The sequence below is a fragment of the Toxotes jaculatrix genome, chromosome 19, assembly GCF_017976425.1.
Source record: "Toxotes jaculatrix isolate fToxJac2 chromosome 19, fToxJac2.pri, whole genome shotgun sequence".
NCBI lineage: Eukaryota > Metazoa > Chordata > Actinopteri > Toxotidae > Toxotes > Toxotes jaculatrix.
In genome coordinates, this window is record NC_054412.1 from 19,890,487 (window position 1) to 19,906,250 (window position 15,764).

General features: G+C 41.9%; 1 protein-coding gene across 1 annotated transcript; it reads right to left on the reverse strand.

The window, feature by feature from the left end:
* Window positions 1–543: 543 nt before the first annotated feature.
* LOC121199496 (gamma-crystallin M2-like) lies at window positions 544–1,095 on the reverse strand. Its single transcript, XM_041064231.1, has one exon. The coding sequence runs from the start codon at window positions 1,093–1,095 to the stop codon at window positions 544–546; it is 552 nt and encodes a 183-aa protein (XP_040920165.1).
* Window positions 1,096–15,764: the final 14,669 nt, after the last annotated feature.

The following is a 15,764-nucleotide window of genomic DNA, read 5'->3' on the forward strand; positions in this document are numbered from 1 at the left end:
AATGTATATATCATTTTATGTGTCTATTAATATGTACTGGATGAAATTAAGCTGCCGGCAGCAATAGATTGTATAATCTGTCACAAATTAATGTTAATACCACGAGTAGCTTGATGACAGGCCAAATGTTTTCAGGTTGGCAATACTCCGGTTGGTTAAAGCTACCAAAACTGTCCTACATAAACTTTTTATTACCAACTTTGATCTGCCAGTCAAGGTTATCAGAAGCTAGGTCGCAATGTTGATGAGGTACCTTTAGGAGGAGAAAAAATAATTTAAAGAGAAAGGAAAAGAAAAGTTTTAACTCCAAAGTGTTTTTAAAGCAAAGTAGACTTTATTAGTGTTTCCTCATGAAGGCTATTCTTCATTTCTTTATCAGCCATGCCTCAGTCAGAGACATTAGTATGTGCAGTGGTTTTAGATCTTTGTCATCCATTTGCTGCGGTCAACATCCAGCGTATGTTGCTGCAGGTGAGTTGCTTTGCAGCTCATTTTCGAAAAAGCTGTTTAGGAACCAATTGCTGCACCATCGTGAGTCGTCATCTAGTAGCAGGAATCCATGATGCGCCTCATGCTCATGAACCTCATGCCGCTCCAGCCCATGCTCATGAAGTTCCTGTACTCTCCAGGCCTCATGTACATCATTCTTCCTCTGAAGTGGGGCTGCTCGTACATCAGCCAGTGGCCCTCCATCACGTTGCAGGACATGAAGTTGGACATGCTGTACCGGTCCATGATGTTCTCGCAGTCCTCCATCAGCTCATGCATGTGGCCCTGGAAGTTGTCCCTCTCGTAGATCCTCATCCTGTAGGACCCTCTGTACATGGGGATCATGCGGCAGGACCTGATGCAGTCGCTCATGCCCATCATGCTCATGTAGTCGGCGTACTCGCCCCTCCTCAGGAAGTACTGGTTGCCCATGAAGTTGGAGCGGTCGTAGACCATGAAGCAGCCCCTCTCCACCCTGCAGGAATGACAGCGGCTCAGGTAGGAGGACATGTCGGCGCAGTCGCTCATGCACTCGTAGGAGCGACCCTGGAAGTTCCTGTCCTCGTAGAAGACGATCCTACTCATGTTCATGCTACTGGAACTCATCTTTGCCAGGTGTTGTTGCTGGAGGCGATACTGCTGCTGCTGCTGCTGCTGCTGCTGCTGCTCTTGGAGCTGAACTGCTTGTCTACCTGTTGGGAGACCTTCCCTTTTATACCTGACAAGCAGAGGGCCCCTTTGTGAAAAGAGCCTGAGCCAGCAACATACCATAGAAGCCCATAGAGCACAGAGGGTTGTCCACATTTACAGCTATTCCCCCAAAAGACCTTAGAGAGGCAGTTTCACTTCAAATACTGTCAGACAAAACCTTTTTGAAAGGGTTAACAAACAACAATAGCACCTTTGTGACATCTGCAAAGGCTTACATCACTGCAGAGCACAAAACCATCCTTAGCTTTGGAATTTTGTCACGTTGTCCCATTCTTAATGAACTGCCAGATCATCCCTTAATATTGTCAGTGAGGGTTCGTTATACAGAAAGATTTGCATATTCTAAGAAACTTTTATTATTTATAACAGTTTATTTAATAATTTAGTGTGGTCTCACTGAAACAATATTCAGCCTGTGGCCTTAACAGCCATGACTATGACTAATGTTGCAAAGGAGTCTTAATTTGATGGGGCTTTCTATTCAATCAATTCTAATCTATTCTAATCATGCAGCAGTTTCCACATTTAATTTAATCACATACCCACAGAGCAGTATATAATTATATTACATTAGATTCATTTAAATTTGTTTGAAATATCAGAGTGGTAATTAAAGGTGCTGTGTCAGGACAGATTTTTATCAGTCTTTCAAGTAAAATAATGTGTAGCCAAATGACCTTATACCCAGCTGGTGTCTGAATCTGGCAAAGGAAGGTGTCTCAGTCACCACGTCTTCTGACAGAGCACTGAAGGGAGGGGCGTATTTGTATGGTTTACATTTACAGATTTTTAACTCTGCTTTGTTCATGTAAACCAAGACATTATTTGCTGCACGGCTGAGCTGCAGAACAGTATGAGGAAGAAAACTGAACGATCCAGTTAAATTACTGTAATAATAAATCTACTGATAGTTGTGCAAAAGTATAAAGGAAGTTTGGAGAAGGTGTTTTTGTTCATTCACCTGTGATAGTGTTCAGGCATAGGTGCAACACAGACACACAAACACAGACTTGCGCAATAATGCAGTGTGACACTGTGACAGCGTATACATAGCAGCTTCCTCTTTTTTAAGTTATTCTGTAATTGTCAACTTCAACTCGTCAGAGAGAGTTCAAACAAGTTGTATTAATACTGAATAAATAATTATTATGATGAATATGAATGGGTTTCGGAATAAAAAAAAATCTAATAATAAAATACCACAGTGATAGAATGGTTAGAAACATAGTGCATGTGACTGCAGCTGCAACATTAACTCACCACAAGGTTTATTTAGTCACTGTTTTGTTGCATTCATTCATATCACATGCTCAGCTCAGATGAGTTTACATGTTCAAACCCCCCCACCACCCCACCCCCTTCCTCCTGAGCACTTTTCAAATATGCATCATTTTAAGCATGCAACGTTGATGTAATATATTGATCAGATTAGATTATCAGAGAATTCTGAATCAGTTCACAACTGATTATTTTATTATTTGTTATTTTGAAAGGCCTCAGAGGTTCTCATAGTTAGGAATTAAAAGTGATCAAAATAATATTCAAATCCTTAAACCAACGGGAAGCTGTGGAGTGTGGAGGAGCTAAAATAATAAGGTAATGAACATTGTTCAAATGTGAAACATGACATTAACACAGAAGAAGTTGTGGCCGACTGAAACAGACGCCAGTTTCATGTCATCTATGACCTTATCACTTTCACTTCTTGTTGGTTCCAGTCTTGCTTCGCTCAGCATAACACTCTGTTTTATTTCTCTTTAGCTTGGTGTTTTAGATGTTTTCCTCCCTCAGCCGTGATAGAGAAGATGAAAGCGTTTGCACCTTTGCTCATGCAGGACTTCCAAGCAAATGAGGCTGATCGGGTTTAAAAAAAAAAAAAAAAAAAAGGAAAGAAAGAAAGAAAAAAATGTTTTTACCAAAGACTTCCTGAAGCCCCATAAAGCTAAGCGGCTCAGCTGCATGTTGAAATGGGATGTTGCAATCAGCTGACCGAGCCATTACAGTGAATGTTATCGTACTGCCAACAACAGTTTGCTGTGTGGCCACTCCATTAAACTCAACATGGTAGTTAAACTGAGTTATAGCATCTCTGGCTGCTGTTCCATGTTGAGAGCAAAGAGCAAATGTCAGCACAAAGAGCTCATATTCTTCTGCGGTGGTTGTCCACAGAAAGTATAGGGTGTGGAGGAGACTGAACAGCAGAGGAATTCCTGTGTTTTTGCTTCATGGAATGTGCCTCAACTCCTAACACCTCCGTAATATAATGTCTGGACTAAAGATTCAGTACAATGAATGTAAATAGAACACAAAATACCTTGAGGATGTACCTTAAAATCATTTTTAAACATTGGAATAAGTTGAAATTTGCATCCAATAAGAACCCAAAAAGGGCCAAAACAATCAAATGATTTGTTTCAGAACTAATGTGCAGTTCAAAATATTGTGTATGTTCCTTAATTTCCCTCAATTCTAATTCTTAATTGTATTTTTAAGGTCTTGAGTACTTAATTTAAAGCAGCCTGGTCACATGTTTGCAAAGCATTAGAAAGGTGACATTAGGAAAATGTAGGACATAATTTCTCTGTAAGAATTAAAAGTGCAGCAGTAAAAACACAGTACACTCAGGAGCTCCTTGCTGTTGTTATCACTCAGGGACACAGTGACCACAAAAATCACACAGGCTTTCTTTAAACACGATCAGCATTTTTAAAGCTAGAATCCTTAAGATTTGGTCCTGTTTGGTTGTAACTATAGACGACATTTTTTCACCAATGGCCAATGAGTTTATTTGAATTTTGTCATTGCTTCTCAATGTAGAGTAAATTGGGTACCCACATGCGAGGGATTCACAGGAAGTGATGTACGCATGGAGTGGACATGATCGAAAGACAAATTAATTATATTAATCCTGTCGACTCAGTGCTGGTTTGGATGGAGTCAAAAAAAAAAAATCTCTCACCTCTTAGCTCTGTTTACTTTCTACCACCAGCTACTGGGGGAAATAGCTGTCCTTCTAGCTTCTTTCAGCTCCTTTCAGCTGCGGCAGGTAGTGTACAGTGGGTTTCTCAGAGTTTCACTGAAATCATGAATCTGAACACTGAGCTGAAAGATGCTAAAACTCTGCAGAGTAGAGGCACAGTGCAATTCTCAGTGGGTTTTTAACAATGACCTACACCTTTCAGAGCACACATTTGATCTATTGTTAACAGGAAAATTGAGAAAGATTCACAGAGCTCTAAAGGGTGGATGTTCCCTTATTGAAGGCTGAAATGGGTCACTGTGGCCCACACACAGTCCGATCTGCCTGGCTTCCCTGCTGTGGATGTGTCTCAGGTATTTCTACATTCTAGCACAGGGCGAGACCCAGGGTTATGTGTTCATATATAGGATTTCTTTTACTGTTATTTGAAGTCATTATTTGCACTGTGTGTTCATCTTGCAGTTTAACGCAATATTGATTAAATTCCTGGTCAGTTTAGATCTGCTCATTTAGCCTCAGTCACTTATTTGAGGGGTTTTTTTTTTATACACTTTCTTGCCCTGCAAACAAACAGAATTAAAATATCTAACACCAGTCAAACAGATGTGAAAGGAGTGATGAGGAAACCGTAGGCTTAAAGTGGGGAAACACAGCTCAGAGACCCCACACTTAAAAAGAGAACTCACACACGATCACTTTCACCACCGTATCTACAGTCTCTATGATTCCTAGAAAAAAAAAACCCAGCTAAGTGAAACAGTCTGAGCGCGGGAAATCAAGTCCTTGATCCAAACTGAGGCTGTGAGCCAGAAAAATGGAGCCTCACAGCTGTTGATACAGTGCTGGTTCACTGATTAACTGAAGGCTGATAAGAAGTCTCCAGCTCGCTGTGCTGCCTTCACTGACACAGTGTAGCAATAGTGGCGGAGGGACTTAACTTCTCATACAGAGTAATTGCCGCTCATTACACTGCACATAGCTGGAGACCAGCCCAGCCAGCCGCAGCTGTCCAACTGCTGCTACGAACTAACTAGGGAAGTCTACTCCAACAGTTAACTTCAGTGAACAGCAGTGAAACTTTAAATTCTACTAAGTGATGTAGGTGCAGCAGAAAGGACAGCCGGCGTCCATGTTTGAGCACATGTGTCTCTTTGGCTATATAAAGTTAAAAAAGGAAGCAGAGTTGAGAGCTGAGAAGTTTTGTTATTAAGCGTTGTCTCTAAGCGTCTTGACTACTCATCATATTGTACAAAACAGGAACTTAAATGCAGTGAAAGCACTTCCTCTAAATGGCCCTTTGTGTACTTTCAGAATCACTTCAGCTATAGTGAAACTTTAAAGTCAGTCAAAACAGTAAAGCTCCTTATTATTGTACATTTCACGTGTGATTCATACCTTTTGGAATGGCTTTCAGTTGCAAAGGTTTTATTTTATCTAACAAAATACTCAATTTTATATCAATACTGACATGTTTGATGACATTAAATACTGTACTTCTAAACGTTTCCAACAAACATGACAGATTTAAGATTGAACGTCCACTTTTCTTTCTTTTTAAGTAGTAGTTTAACAAATTCTCAACTCAAGGTCCACTTACTTTTTCCAGGGCTGCATCTTGCCACCCTACATTACCACAACATGGTCGGGCTCCAATACTTCAGGTGATGGTAACTGAGTCATCTCCATGACAACTGGCAAACTGCATCCAAATTTTAGTAATTTTATTTTTGATAAAATTGACTGTGAGTTAACGCGTCAGTTGAAATGCAAACACCAGAAGTTTGTTCGTAGGTCAGTAGATGTGTTAGTGATAAAAGGAGCTGGAAGTGTCATTTGAAGTGGAGATTTTGGTGTCAGTTCAAGCGTTAAAGAAAACGGGAAGAAGACGTTGGTTAAGTTGTTGGTCGAAGTATAAAAATGCTGAGGTGTCACATGAGGTGCAAGTGCCATAGGAGTTTGAAATATCAGCTTTAAATGGCTTTTATATATGAATTAAATGGCTTTACTGTGAGGTGCATCAGTCGAAAAATAGGATATCGTCGAAATTAGGATACTGTTTGGTACCTAAAAGGCAGTTTGGGTCTGGATAGAGTATCAGTTGAAGTGAAATGGCTGTAAGGAGTTGAAGTGCCAGTGTGGCAGTGATCAAAGAAGCTGGGAGTGTCAGATGAATTTGATGGCCTGAAAGACGTTACTGCCAGTTCACTGTAAAAACTGAAATTTCCAGCAGAAATGTGAAACATCAGATGAAGTAAAAGAGTTGAAGTGTAAGTACTGAAAGCAGATGAAGTGGCAGTTCAAGGTTAAGACTGTAAAACTGTAACCTTGGCTCTGTTTGGCTTCTGTTTCGATTTTTTAAATGCCTGCTCTGCATAATCAGGACCTCTATGAGAAGCTGGGATGACTGGTACATTCTCAGTAAAAGAAAAAATAAAGGAAGCTGTGGTCTGTGTGTGGAAGTTGGCAGATTGTCTTTCTGAATCATGACTTTATTCTCCTGAATTTCTGTCAGAAAATGCTTTAAACTGGACTCTGAGTAGTTACGGACGCATTGGTGAGGAGGCATTTTGAATGTGTAGGAAAAACAAGGGAGCGACTGCAAAGTAACACGTTCATTTACTCATTTACACACTGGAGAACATATGGGATTGCTTATTCGTTTCGAATGAATCCCCGGCTACCACATTAGCAACCGCATTGATTAATTGAGCTTTAACTGATGGCTTTTGCTTAAGGCGTGTGCTCTAACAAGGAGATAAATTACAATCCTGAATGGGATGTAAAGCTCGAGACTGTAGAAAAGGGAGTTCCAGGTTCCACACAAGCTGACGCTGTTATTAACTACGTGAGCATGTGCGTCAGCTGAGGCTAAATTCTGCCTGCAAATGAGTCCCCGGCAGAAGAAGGTGAAATTTTAATGCTCATGTTTGAGGCTGCAGTTTTAAGCACTCCTGCCTGCAGCTGCCTCTGCTTCATCTGCATAATAATATAAACCCCTAATGGCGGCCTCTACACATCACATGTCTGGCTACTTTTATTTTTTTTTTATTTTTTTTTTTTACATTAATCTGTGATGTTAAGGTGCAGTGAGATATCTTGCTACAGTATTTCTGCTGCAGAACAAATGGGTCCAGCCAGCAGAGCAGCATGCAGCTGAGCGCTAACACACACAGCGCTCTCGGGGCCCCGGTGCTCACAGAGGTCACAGAGCGGCAGCAGCAGCAGCAGCAGCAGTCAGGCACCAACGTGCTCAGTGTCGGGTTGGCCATAGAAGCTCAGCCAGCCGTTCCTAATGACATCGCTCAGCGACGACGACGGCGCTGATTATGTGGCGCTTCTCCCCGTCAGGCTATGGAATGAGTGTTGACAGTCACATTGTGTTGTGAATACAGGCTGACCTCTGGGAGGTCAGGAGAAGAGTTGCACTATGATGTCACAGGTCAGCACGCGTTGCCACCAAAGTGTGAGAGGAGGCCGGTCGAGGTGCTTCACTTAAGACTTAAGTTTTCTTTACTTTTGTGGTGAAATGGATTATATAAAACTGGCCAGAAGCATAACACAGGCTGAAATGTTGTGTAACTCCATGTGTCACATTCCCATCACAGCTTCACTTTATGGATAAGATAGGAATCTTCTGTGCATGTGTATCCACCAGTCCTCCTTCAGCTGGTGCAGATCACTGCACCAGAGGTATTGTTTGCAAGCCTATGCATATGCACATGTATGGAAGGCACGAGTGCATGTATATGTACAAAGGAATCTATGTCCACTTCAGCTTGCTGGGATTTGGTTCGTGATACTGTCAAGGTTTCTGACCTCCTGGTGAAGAAGACAGTGACATCAGTCGGTTGGTGGCTCCTGCTGTCTCTCACTTGTCTTAAAGAGCCAGACTATTCTTATGGATATTTATAGTCCAGGATGATTTCTAACATTTTGCTCAATCATCCAACCCAACTCCCTCAGTGAAAAAAAAAACCTAAACCAGGCAGTAATTATGTTTCCTACAAGATGTACAGCAGATTCATGGATTTCATAGGAAATGGGGTTAAAATATGGTGGAGCGTGTGGTCATATATAGTTTCTAAGTTCTGTATTTCCTTAAAGAACACAATTGAGGAGCCTAAGATGAAATTCTTCTTGGTAAGTGCAATGTAGAAAATTCCTTTCAGTGGCAAAACTGGCAAACCCAGAAGTTCCATGCTGGCACAGAGAGGGTGGCAGTGGGGGGGAAAAAAAGGGCTGTTGTGCTCCTCTGCTGTTCCCCATCCTTTTACTTGGTAACCGTAATTACGTCCCCACATCCTGATGTGAAGCAGATATGCACCAGGAGCTTTTAATAGGCTGTGCAAAGAACAGGAGGAGCAGCCATTCATGCAAAGGCGCTGAGTGTGCAGGAAATGTCCACTGAAGCTCCTGGTGCACCTCACGCTGCCACTACCCTCACATGGGGTAGTGAAGTTTTTAGGAAGCGTGCACTTTCTCCGCTCATAGAATAAAGTGACAAAATGTTTCCTCAAGTTGAACAAAGGAGAAAAAACTTTCAGCCTGGACTTTAGATTCTAAAGTTTGAGAGTTGACAATTATTTTTATTACAGCTTTTAATTTGCCTGTGAGAGTTTGTGTGAGAGACGAACCTGGAATTGCTTTTCAACCATCTGATTGTTTGCTGACTTGCAAATGGAAAATGTGGCACGAATAACTGGGCCAAACACAGCGGTTGGAAAAGAGGATATCATACTGTGATTAGGCCTCCTTTTTGTCTGTTTATAGAGAAAAAAACCTTCCTTGGTAATTACAGAGGTAATATTCAAGTTTCCTCCCATGCATTGCCATATGATTTAAAACAGCACTTGACTGAAGTTTCTTGAGTCAAAACTATGAATAGAAAGCAGGAGAATGGAACTGAATGAGCTCATGATTTGAATAGCTGACATGACCTCACTGGTAAAAGCTCCACGTCACTGAACACAGGGCTTTTTTTTTTTTTTTGATACAGAGAAAAGATCAGCCTCGTTGCAGCTGTTTTATATGGTGCATATGTTCTTCCTCTGTGTTGAAAAACAAGTCAATTTAGTTTGGAATAAGCCACAAAGAATGCAGAGCACCTATAGTGTTTCCAGAAGGGGGACGTTCAAGGGCCATGTGTGGCACAGTCAGGCTGGCAGAGCTGACTGCTTACAAAACCACAGATATGCAGACGTGGCTTCATTTTCCCAGGCTGCACGGGCTCCCTGGATCTGACAGAATACATAGATCTGAGCAGGACAAGCCCAGAAGTTTAAGGGATAGAGTTACATTTTTTCAGGCTTCTCATAAAACAATACTCAAATGCTCATCTGTAAGTTATTGGTGGCTGTAACTTTTTCTTCCTCTCCATAAACTGGCCCTGAAAAGATCTCTTCCTCATCCAATTCTAATGGGACAAAAAAAAAAAAAATCCAGACCCTTCACTCTATAATTCAGCAGCTCTGAGTCTGACAAATCAACTGGGTACAGCTTCCACAGCTGCTGTCTTTTTACTGTGAAAATTCCTACTTTGTGTTTCCACACAAAGATGTTTCAGAGACTTGAAAGTGTGTTTTCCTTTAAATCCCTGCGAGAATCTAGCAGAGGCTGCCATCAGTAGTTGAAGTAGTACTCATATTTTTTTATTTGAGTCAAAGTAGTGAAGCCACAGTGAAACAATATTATGTCAAAAGTAAAATTCCTGCACTCAAAAGTAAAAGTACACGAGTATTAGCATCAAAATATACTTAAAATACTGAAAGTAGAAACATCCGTGTTGCAGAATGACCCATTTTAGAATCATATTCAATATGTTGACCTGGTGTGGAAGCTCTTGTAAGGTCTGATCGTGTTGAAACCTGCGCTACAGTCAATGAGGAGCACTCTTCCTCTCCAGGTGGGACAGGGCCGGGTGGAGGGCATGTGTCATAAGAGCAGTAAGCATAACCAATGTGATGGGAAGCTGGACTTAATGTGCTGCAGGACCAGCCTCTTGAAGCACTTCATGACGATAGGTGTGAGTGCTGTGGGGCAGTAATCTTTCAGACAGACACTCGTATGATGGTGGTTGACTTATTACTGCCTGGGGCAGTGGGATGTTGAAGATGTAATGAGATTTGCCACCTGTCTGGTGCCGTGCCTGATGGGACAACCTGGGTTTCTGCTGCTTAGTGAGGGTTGACCCTGGAGCCTGTGATAGCCTGGGTACCCCTACACAAGCCCTGTGTGTCTCTATTGTCAGTGGCTGATGATTCTTTGAGCATAATAACTTTTTTATTATGCTTACTTTATTTACTGATACCACGTGACAGGTCTGCTGAGGGCTGCTTCGTCTCTGATCTGAATGCATTATCTTGGACCATCAACAACCTTCACTGTCCGTCATGACTTCTGGTTTTCCCTTGAGGTGACGGTTTTTACTGTGGCATCAAACTTACTGATGTATGCTGTCACAGTCTCCATGCAGTCCCCATAATCGCTGCTTTTGAAGCACTCCTGCAGGGCTGAGACAGCCCCCTCTGGCCAGACCTTCATCTGTTTCTGGAGTGGTCTGTATGCTGGGATTAGCATGACAGAGATGTGATGTCTGAATAGAGAAGTTGGGGGTGGGGGAATGGTATGTATGCATTTGTGTTTGTGTAAACAAGGTCCAGTGTATTTTTTCCCCTTTTTGAAGAGGATGGAAGTCACCTCTGATCCTGAAAAATCCCTTGATGTGATGCTAACTGCTACATTTCAGGCCATTGCAGTTCACTCAACTTACTGTCATGTTCACAAACCCAGTTTGAGACTTTAGCCTTGTGACATGGAGCATTATCCTGCTGGAAGTAGCCATTAGAAGATGGTGAATTGTTGCCGTGAAGGGATGAACATGGTCAGCAACAATACTCAGGATTTCAGACCATGACTGACCATGAAGCCATGCTGCTGACACCAGATTCTGACCTTACTCAGCAGAAATCCAGATCCATCAGAACCAGATTGACCAGATTTGGTGAGCGTGTGTCCACTGCAGCCTCAGATTTCTGTTCTTGGCTGACAATGGTGGAACCCAATGTGGTCTTTTGTTCTGTTGGTCTGCCCAAATGTGAATTTATGAATTTTTTTTTGAGAACCCCCACCCCCACACCCCATGGACATTCCCCTGACAACAGTATAGACAGCATAGACTTGATTGTTTGCAAAGTAAAACATGCACAGAGACATAGTTTGGGGACATGTCCACTATTTGGCAATGCTAAGAAACCAAAAAAAACATTTCAGTCCTGATTTATGAATCTCCAAAGAGCTAAAGGTTGGAGTAACAACATGTCAAACATGACATGGAAGTGCATGTGGAGCACAGATGTCTTCTCATTTTAAAATAAGTTGAGCTGCTCTGCTTTAAGCTGTCCCTCTCCCACTCCCATCCCCAGAATCTGGGAAATTGTGATTTCTTCCCCCTATTATTTCCATGCCAGGCATACCCTCAATTCAACTTGTGAAAGGGTGCATTCCTTTCCAGCTGAGCAGGGGGTAGTGTTGCCCCAAAGATTAGCCTCCTTCTCACCCTCCTCCTGGAAAAGTCCTGCGCTGCCGATGCTTCCTGAATTCTTCCGTGGGTTGTCCTGGTGTGAGTGCTTTTTAAGTTGGGGTTTGTACTGTTCTTCTGGCATTCCATGTATCCCCACAGAAAACACTCGCTTCCTGTATTGCGGTAGGCAGACTAGCTGGAGGAGGGAGGCTGAGTTCTGTCACTGTGGTGAGCCCTCAAGGAAAAAAAAAAAAAGCAAACAAGACTCACAAGACAAACCTCTAAAACCCTTCGCCTCTTCATTTGCACCAATGGAAGATATGCACTCATGAAAATGAGGAATGATGAATGGATCAGCAAGCTCTAATTGGACAGCTGTTAAAAGGCACTTACTTTTGAAATTCTTATAAAAAAAGGATGCAAAAACAGTCATTTCCTCTGGGGACTGCTTTGGATCTCCCCCAAGTCTCTCTGTGAAAAGCATTCAGAGTCAGGAGGCTGAGACTTTTTTTCTTTTTTTTTTTTCAGCATCTTTAGGCAACAGTCATATATTTTGGTGTTTTTGTTGTCTTATAAGCAGAAATGTGGTTAGCATTAAGCTGTGGCATGTTCACAAACATTTGGAAGTTCAACCCTTTGTTGCTTTCTGGACTTCAGACAGACTTGCACCATCAAATAACAATAGAAAAGAGTGGCAGAGCAGAATCATGTTGACACTGAGGGCCAGATGTACTGATGAAAAAGCAGTGTGTAAAAGTATGCAGCAGTTGTCGTTGCTTTTACTTTCTAACATGGAGCATTATCCTGCCGGACGTAGCCATTAGAAGATGGTAAACTATGGCTATGAAGGGATGAACATGTTCAGCAACAATACTCAGACAGACTGTGACATTCAGACCATGACTGATTGGTATTAAGGCACACAAACAAACCAAACCGCCCTATTCATTTGTGTTACAGTGATCATACATTGTGTTCATTAATATTGACTTCATAACTTAATTTTTCTTTTCTAATAATTGTTCTTTGTTAAATACAAGTCTATATTTAATTCACATTCCTTTTCCCCAGCCTTCATGGCAACAAGTGCAAAAGCCTTTGTAAGTCTGGTCCTGATTGCTGTTTGCTGTGTTTGGAACTATTGATCATTTTCATTGTTTGTTAATCTCAACTTTATTTCTCAATTAGCCCAGTCCAAAATCAATTGACAAAGATATAAAACAGAGGCAAGCAGCTGAAACAGAAGCTGGAGCCAGTGAATGTAAGACATTTCTGCTTCGTTTTCACAGATTGATTATGAAAACTTACAGTTGGCAAATTAATGAACAGGCTAATCGTTCAGAGCACATGGTGATGTCTTGAGCAGATGTTGGATTGGACTTGCAACTGCTAGACTCCCATCTCCCACTGCACAGTCCAATAACGTCTATAATATGGGATATTTATCTGTAAGCATCCAGAGTACAACTACAGTACAAACCCATGCCAGTGTTCTTTTTCATCGAGAGCACTGACTCATATCTTTCGCCCACCCACTATTCATCTGAAGTACCACAGTGAGAAATTCAAATAGAAATGAAATTGTGGATTTGCTGCCAGATTTCTGAGATGTTTGAACTTTATTCTAATTTTTTTTTTTTCTTTTTAAGTTTACTTTAACATGCTTACTTGACTCTCTTGATTCATTTCGTTCTCCATTTATCTTGCCGTGTCATCTGTACAATGCGTTCACACGAACTGGAGATCGTGTGTGCTGGGAGAATTTGCCTTGGATGGCAGCCCTGACAAGCTCGGTAGAATTTATAATCTGACTGAGGCTTATTAAAGCCTCTGCAGCGCTGGAGCTGCTCTGGGATAACATGAAGGCCACAGAGGTGGAGCCAGTTCACATATGATACAGTCATCTTCAGGTTCCTCACGTTTGAAAAAACTTCTACGTGTCCTATAAAGAACCAGGTGAGAGTGAAATGTTTGACATAGTTCCATGTATTGCAGTTTTGTTTATTAGGAGTTGAAGTGAAGTGAACATTAAGAGTGGAAATACAAGCGAGTGCAGTGTAGATTGTGTTTAACCAGACATACTCTGCGCTTCACATTCCAGATTCATGCCTTAAACTTTGACATGGTTTACTCATTGGACTGTACTGTCCTACTGCCAACAGCCAAAACAAACCTGAGGACGCACTGGACGCAAAAGCCAAGCTGCATATCTTTTTTTTTTTTGTGTCCAGCTCTGCATGGACAGCTAATGGATTTAACAGTTGCAGTCTGTCTATGGTGATTTAAAGGCACCTGGAATTGTCATGAACTGGGTTTTCAGTTTTTTTTTTTCTTTTTACTGTCCACCAAAGAATCTCACCCTGTCTCAACTTCTTTCCTATGACTGGCTTTTTATTCAACTCTTTGGCACGGAAGGTATCAGCAGTCTTGAACGAGACGGAGAAACTGAGTTTACGAAATAAAGTGCAAACCAAACAAGAACGCCCCTATAAAAGCTTCAAACACTGCTGAGTACTGAGATGCTGTTGATTGCTGATACCGCTGCATATCTCTCATGGAGAACAGTCTTTGGACACAACCATAGCATTCATGCACCTTTGCTTGTGGGTATAAGCACATAGTCCACCACCACGAGTCTTACTGGATAGCAATGAGTCCCTGTTAGCTTGGGATTTGTTCTTTTGGTGCAACTGGACACTTAGAGAGACTAAAACAGTTTGAATATTGACACGGTCTGCTCACTTCTCTTTGGGTCTTGAAGCTAAGTGCATCAACTAAAAGCCTAAAATGAAATGAATAGGGGCATTAAATTAGCTGTGTATCTTCCTCCCACTCGTAAAATAAAATAATAAGATAGCTGTCAGGATGTGGCGCCTTTTCACTGAGATCCTAATTACAGTGATGATGGAGCGGCCCTATGGATGGCAGGGATGCTGCAGTTTGATGGCGTCTCTAACTCCTCAGGATGATTTCCCAGAGGAACGCTCTGATTAGGTAGGATGTAGTCGCAGCCTGGCCGTTAAACAGATGTCCGCAGATATTAAGCTAATGAACGTGGCGGGTGAGTGCTCGGGGGGGGGTTGGGGGGGGGGGGGCGTGCCGCTGCCGTCGCTCCGAAGTGCATGTCTCGCCTTAGCCGCTGCCTTTGAAAGCGATGCTCGCTTGCAGCCAGATTGCAGTTGACCTCTGCTGGTTGACCTTCAACCATAAAAGAATCACAATAAAGCCTAGATTACAGCCCTGATACCTCGGGGCCTAATGGAGGCATTTAAGGAGGGATTTCAGATGAGCTGGAATTCCCTGGTGACAGTCTGGTGTTATTGTTTGCTGACACTTGTGTGGAAGAGTCTCACTTTGTAAAATGATCCTCCATCTCTTTCATTTCCTCCTAACAGAAGTGGTTTATTTTATCCTGTCACTGTCAGGTGGGTCTTTGTTCTAAAGATATGAAGACACCATTAAAAATGATGGAATGGCAACAATACTATTAAATCAGACTCTGCCTCCAGCCACATTATATTGCCCAGATTTATATGAGCTTACTAGAAAACATTTCATTTGATAGAATTTTTCTACTCATGCTTGAAATACCTTATGGTGGCGTTCCAGCTAGAAAACAGGAAATGTGGCATGATTTTAACAATTAGCTGCACTACCCAAAAAATACTGGTATGTTTATGAACCTTTATGAACCTTTTGATCCATGGGGTGTTACGTTGTCCTTTAATACGGTGCAGTGCCAGTTGAAAGATCAGCAGCAGCGTGAACAGGTAGAGGTGGTGCAAATTGCAACGAACTTGCGTAAGTTGAGGATGTTTCAACTTGAGTGAACTTTTCCAGCAGTCAGGATAAAAATGGAGAAGGGTCAGATGGAAAATATCAAAGTACTGGAGATTCTAGTGTATCTGCTGATAGCTAGCCAACAGCTACAGTAAGAGCCTGAACAGTTAGGAGTACAGGGTGTTTGTAGAGACTCCACAAATAGCTCAGCAATCAAATGTGTGTGAATATATCCAGGCCAATTTTCTATTGAATCTTAATGTAACTCAGTACCTGTCAGTCTTT

Excerpts from the sequence above, each read along its gene's own strand:
- LOC121199496 (XM_041064231.1), bottom strand. The coding sequence starts at position 1,095 with ATGAGTTCCAGTAGCATGAACATGAGTAGGATCGTCTTCTACGAGGAC.